This window comes from Pogona vitticeps, chromosome 15 (genome assembly GCF_051106095.1).
Source record: "Pogona vitticeps strain Pit_001003342236 chromosome 15, PviZW2.1, whole genome shotgun sequence".
NCBI lineage: Eukaryota > Metazoa > Chordata > Lepidosauria > Squamata > Agamidae > Pogona > Pogona vitticeps.
Window position 1 is genome coordinate 13276242 of NC_135797.1, and position 6417 is coordinate 13282658.

The following is a 6417-nucleotide window of genomic DNA, read 5'->3' on the forward strand; positions in this document are numbered from 1 at the left end:
AAGAAGGGAGGAAGGAAGATAGGAAGGAAGGAAGAAAGAGGGAGGGAGGGAGGGAAGGAAAACCCACTTGGCTCTTCGGTATTTCTCAATTTTCAAGGTCAGATTAAAGAAAGCAAGTTTAAATTTACTCAGGATGTCTTGCGTGCTTTTTAAATCTCCCTTAAAACTGCTGCTCATCATAATCCCGGACTCGGGCTGAGATCTACCCCATCCTGGCCTTTCTCTGGGACGTTCCCCATCGTCTAGGAATGGGGTCTCCTGCCCGGCTTCTCTTCTAGCCAACCTCCACTACGCCACCGAGGCAGGCAGTCGCCCGCCGGCCCGCCATCATCACCCCGCCGGGTTTTCATCACGTCAGATTGGAGGCTTCGCAAGGTCACCCACCAGGTCTCGGCAAAGGGTCGCCCATCAATCTCTCTACAGTAAAGTCTTCTTCACCGGGCTGAAGAACCTGTTCCAGCTGCGTGAAAAATCCCAGGTTCCTCCCTCGACCATCTCAGGCCCAAAAGAAGATCCAGCCGCCATTTGTGTTTGGGCCAACCTCTGAAACCTACTCTTCCTGAAAACTCAAGACCATAACCCCCAGAAAAGCAAAATCGCCAGTCACGCTGACCGTTCTACACCAAAAGGAATCTACAGCCTGACCGGACATCAGACAGCCTGTTGGGAAGGAAGACAACACAGTCTGTGCTCGAAATACAGTAGGACCCACCTATCCGCAGGATTCACTTATCCGCTGCCTGAAAAATATGAAATAAACCCCTCCAGAAATATGTACATACAGGCGTATCTCGGTTTACGAATTTAATGTGTTCTCCAGGACGTTACATAATGCAAAAAAACTCATAAACCAAAACGCGGTTTGCCGTAGGAATAAGGGTGGCGCTATAAACCTCCAGGCACATTGCATCCTGGGGAAACTTGCTTCATACTGCAGAAAAAAAATCGTAAACCAAGGCATTATTTACAAAGGATTTCCGTTCATAAACCAAAAATCATGTAAACCGAGGTGCAGTACTACTGTATTTATATATATTTCTAGGGTGTATTTACCAGAACTGGCCACTAGAAAGAGCCGGAGACCAGACAAGGTATAGCATTTGATATTTCCGTGTTTTTTCGTGTTAAGACGTGAAGTGTGTGTAAGACGCCCAGTTGAATGCAGAACCCACACAGAAGCCAGAAAGCATGCAGGGGAGGCGGCTGAAGACGAGCATCAAAGTCGGCCGCTCGTCACCTATCCTTGGACTACAAATCCCATCAGCCCCATATGCTACCACCTGAGACCACCACCACCCCAAATTCCTTCCTATTCACCAACTAACACTGACACAGAACTCGTGGCTCGATATCCCCTTGCCCTTTGACAAAACACCACCTTGAATCCGGAGGCGACGTGCTATGCGGTAACTCCACGCACATCCACAACAGTTTGCTCAACATCCCTAGTTTATCCCATTTGCTGAGTCTGTGTTAGCTTATCTCGGAGTTTGGGGGAATCTTCCTTTCACCTATAGCCACTACTGTATATATGTGCCACGTTGACAGAGCTAAGCCCTAAGAATACACGGAAGGAGGGGTTGTTGAAAATAAATCCCCCAAATTGCACCCCTCTTTCCTCCTCTCCCCCCCAAAATCAAGATTCCCCCTCCTGGACCCCCTGAAGATCTTCTCCCCCAACCCACCCTGCCCCACCCCAGCACAGGAAGGAAGGAAACGACATCCTTTTTTTGGCTTTAGCAGAGTGACAGAAGGGACAAACAAAAGCACAGGAAAGGGGCTGCTCGAAAGGGGGGGGGAACAGAGAGTCGAGAGGGAATTATTCAGTTCGCTGGGAGGAAGCCATCGGTGCTGCGTTCAGCGGAAGAGAAAAGGTTAAGAAACCCATCAGGGCGGCCAGCTGGGTAAACGCCGCGCACTACAGCCGAATAGCTCAGCCCGCTTCCCGGGTGGGCGAAATCTAAATCAGCCTTGGAAGACGCATCGCAGCTCCCCCTTCATGTACGGACTTATTTGCAAAAGAAAGGTTACCCATCCAGCCCAGGAAATACCGGACCTTACAAAAGGGGGGGGGGCTGGAGCTGTGGGATTCTCCGAAGGTGTTCCTCCTCCGAAACTCACGACACGCCTTTCGTGTTTTCCTCTCTGATCTCGCTTTTCACTCCGAGTTCCTCCCAAGCAACCTGAACGGGGTGGGTCTCAGGTGTGAAGATCCTCAGGAGAGGCCTTCCTGTCCGTCCCACCTCCTTCAACGGGTCCGTCCGATGGAGAGACAGGGCAGGGCCAGAGACTATGCTATGGATAGTGTGTTCACTACAATCCACGTTTTTCAACATCCACAGGGGGCTCAGAACAGATCCCCTGCGGATAGGAGGGTCCTACGGAGTGTAATACAGTGGCGCCTCACTAGACAGTTACCCCGCATGACGATTTTTTTCGCTAGACATTGGCTTTTTGCGATCGCTATAGTGATTTGCAAAACAGTGATTCCTGTGGGGGAATTTCGCTGGACAATGTTTGGTCCCTGCTTCGCAAACCAATTTTCGCTAGACAACGATTTTGACAGCTCCCTCCGCGCTCGCAAAACGGGTGTTTTCAGGACCTAAGCTTCGCAAGACAGCGATTTAAACAGCTGATCGGTGGTTCGCAAAGCGTCTTTCCTATGAGTGATATTCGCTAGATGATGATTCTTCCCCACTGGAACGCATTAAACAGGTTTCAATGCATTCCAATGGGGAAATGCTTTTCACTAGACAATTATTTTGCTAAACAGCGATTTCAGTGGAACGGATTATCATCGTCTAGCGAGGCACCACTGTAATGCCGGGCGTCAGAGAGGGTTGAGTACAGATCGTGAATAATATTCATCAACCACCCTCTGTGAGTAACTTGCCATTTCCAGGTTGCCGAGAAGGCTCACCTAAAACTGCAGGACAAGTTACTTTCTAAAATGCACTTCACACAAAGTGCCAGGAGGGGCCAAGCGAAGTCCCGTTTTTTTGAGCTTTTGGTGACACAAAGCTTTTGATCCCGCAATTCCACGAGCAGCCCCTCTCTTTTAAAGGACTGCGTTTTGACACCTCCTTTGATTTATGCTTAGTTACAACCGGGCAAACTCAGAGCAATACCCACAGCTTTCATTGGACAAGTGCACATAAAACATGGCATTTTTTTTTCAAAACATGAACAACAACAACAACAACAACAACAACAACAACAACAACAACAACAACAACAACAACAACAACAACAACAACAGGGCAAATCCTGACACACCTTCAGGTCTCTTTAAAAATGGTTCAAGGGAGATGCCCAGCATGTAAAGAGAGGAAGACACGGCGCATTCCAGCTTTTCAAATTGACAACCGTGGTAAAAAACAATACTAAGAGAAAGCACAGGCACCATCAGAAGTTCCCGGCTTCCACTAAACACGCCACCAACTCTGATCCAGATTCTGGGCGCACGAATTCATTCCCGCCTCCAGCATGAAAGCGGGAGTCACTTGCTCGAGCTATCTGTTGGATACAGCAGCGCTGTTTCCAACATGGTTGAATCTACTCATCGCACCTCCAGGTTCAAGACTTCCGTCAGCCTCGGCGGCAAAGCTGTACAAACCAGCTTGACCATCTCCCTGGCAGGAACTGGCCCAGTTTGTCAACACAACCACAACGTCTCCCTGAACAGTCAGAATGTTTCTTGACATTCCTTGCCATCAGTCCCTCAGCCAATGGCGAGCGAGGAAGGCTCAAAAACAAAACAGCTAGTTTTGTTTATTTTTTTCATGATTCTGGCTTACACAGAGTTCATCCTTCTCTCCTGCAGTTCCCAAATGCCAGTTTTAGGGCAATCTTGATACTGGAGCGGGTTAAGTGCTGACAATAAAATCAAGTTTCCTTTCGGGAGGAGGAGAGGAGGAGGTAAAAACATTCACCTCACCATTATCGGCAGGGCCTGCCTACCTCGCCCATGTTTTGAAAGGGGTTTGTTCAGTTCTGCTGACAGTCTGGCTACAAATCTATAATGGGTTTTAAAAAAAAACACAATATTAACCTTCCAATGAGTCCCCACTCCCAGATTTGTTTGGAGTTAATAACCAGGAGCAACTGCATATTCCAGGATCTGGTGGAGGGCCGGGGTGGTTACCCTCTCTGACTCCTAAAAGGGGGTAGAGAAAAGGGGGAAAATACATATATTCAAAAGGAGAGCAACCTGCCGGGGATGACAGGGCGAAAGAGACGATGGTAAAATGGGCAAAAAAAATTTTTTGGATATAACATAGGTCTTGATGATTGGACTAAGATGCGGAAAGAAAGCTATAAGATGATTAAAACCAGCAAATCTCAGAGAAAACCTCCTCAAAATGTTTTGGAGATGGCACTTACACACCTGTAAGACTAGCAAAAATGTCAAGAGGGTGACAGCAATACATGTTGGAAGTGTAAAAAAAAATGCAGGAACTTATTATCGTATGTGGTGGACATGCGAAAAAGTCAAAAATTATTGGACACAGGTGTGGGACTTAGTTAAAAGAAGTTACCCAGCAGAAACTAGATATAAAACCTGAAATGGCATTATTGAATGTTATGCCAGGAATTAAAATAAAGCTGGGAACTAATATACTCTTGGGCCTAGAGACAGACAGGAGCGTAGAGCAAATTTTAGTATATATGTATATCTACTTAGTTTATACTGGAAACGAAACCAGGGAGGGTTTAGTTTAGTTTATCTTTTTTATTATTCTCTTTTTTCTTTCTCTATTTTTGTTTTTTTTGTACGTTGAATTTAAATTTTTTTAAAAAGGAGAGCAACCTCTACCCACGGGGAAAGCACCATACAAATGACAACATCAAGGAGAAGACATAAATCTCCCTTTTTCTGCCTGCACCATTAAAGACACCCTTGGTTTATATGGGATCGTGGCTACAAGCAAACCCTATTGACGTTCCTTTCTCTGACAGCTCCTTCCAAGCAAGGAGAGCAGCAGGCCTACACGCCAGGGGTGGCCCATTTCGGCAGATCCAGGGCATCATCATCTGCACCCGCAATCTTTGAGGATCGGAAAGTTCAATTCGGGGCCAGGAATGAAACGGAGACGAGGCAAAAATCCACTTTCTGTTTTGGAAATCTAGTATTTCATGCCGGGCGTAAACCACTCGGGGAGGTGCATGCAAAGGTTAGATGCTGCTCCTGAAGGCTCTCAAGACTGGGTGATTCACTCTTTTGTGCAAAAGGGAACTATTTTTAGGACTGGGGAGGTTTGCAAAAAATAAAAAGGATCCCCCCCCCGAGCCATCGCTTGTGATGGAAATGGGGGGATATACATAGGCACCTCAAAGCAATTTTTCTGCCTCTCTTTCAGAGGTACGGAGGCAGGCAGGCAGGCAGTTGACGGTTCCTACGCTCCTGGGGGAGAAGCACTCTGCCCATGCCCAGAAACACCGCATCCAGAAAATGAAAACATGCATTTACACCAAGCCATGCTTCTAAAACCACTGAAAAGTCCCCCCCCCACTCAAAATGACAGATGGGACCGCCGTCCTGTCCCCCCCCACAAGCCATCCCCTCCATCCTGCCAGAGCCCCCAATGTTTCCTTCTTGAGAGGCTGCCCCACTGGGTTTTCCCGCCCCCCCTCCAAGCTCCAGGCATCACCCCCCCCGAGCCCACCCACAGCCCCATTTCTGGCGCCCACCCCCACAGCCCTCCTAGGTCCTGGTCTCCCCACGGCTGCCCCCCCACGACCCCCACCCCACTCCAAGAAAGGTCCAAGCCACAGTATGCCCCCCACTCCGCCCCCCCACAGCCAGCCCTCCTCCCTGCCCACCTCGTCCCTTCTCCCCTCCACCTCCACCCCCCCAAAAAAAAAACACCCCACATGTTTAAACCTCCCTTTTTTGGACCCCACCCTCCCAATCGCCTCCCGGCCCCCCCCAACCCAAGGAATACCCCCTCAGGGGGGCCCTTCCCTTCCCTCCCCCCCAGCTCCCCATCCCACCCCCTCCCTCCCTCCCTCGACCCCCCCCATCCGCCTTTTGCCCATCAGCTCCCCCCATCATCCTAAGCCTCCTCTCCCCCCCTCCAAATTCCCCTCACGCCCCCCATTTACACCCCCCTCAGGTACCCTCCCCCTCCTTCCCTGCCACCCCCTTCCTCCCTCCCACTCCCCGCTTTCTTCCCCCACCCTTTCTTCCTTTGGGGGGGTCCCCCTCTTCTCCCCCCTCCCCCATTCCCCTCCCCCCTCCCTCCCCCCCCCCGCCTACCTTCAGCTCGGCCGCCTCCGCCATCTTGAGACATCGTCGCCGCCTCGGCCAGAAGAGCAGCGCCCGCGCGGCCCAGGGAGCGCCGCCAAACTCCCTCCCCGCCGCCCAGCCGCAGACAAAAGCGGGCGGCCGGAAGCGACGCGGCCCCAGCCGAGGGA

At 50.2% G+C, this 6417-nt stretch overlaps 1 protein-coding gene across 1 annotated transcript in view; it reads right to left on the minus strand.

Annotated features, from left to right (window-relative positions):
- PIAS3 (protein inhibitor of activated STAT 3) overlaps positions 1-6417 on the minus strand; it is a 24985-nt gene extending 18568 nt beyond the window's left edge. The window contains exon 1 of the mRNA XM_072983796.2: positions 6260-6417. Coding sequence (XP_072839897.2) covers positions 6260-6283 — 24 coding nt within the window. The 5' untranslated portion in view covers positions 6284-6417. The remainder of the gene's footprint in view (positions 1-6259) is intronic.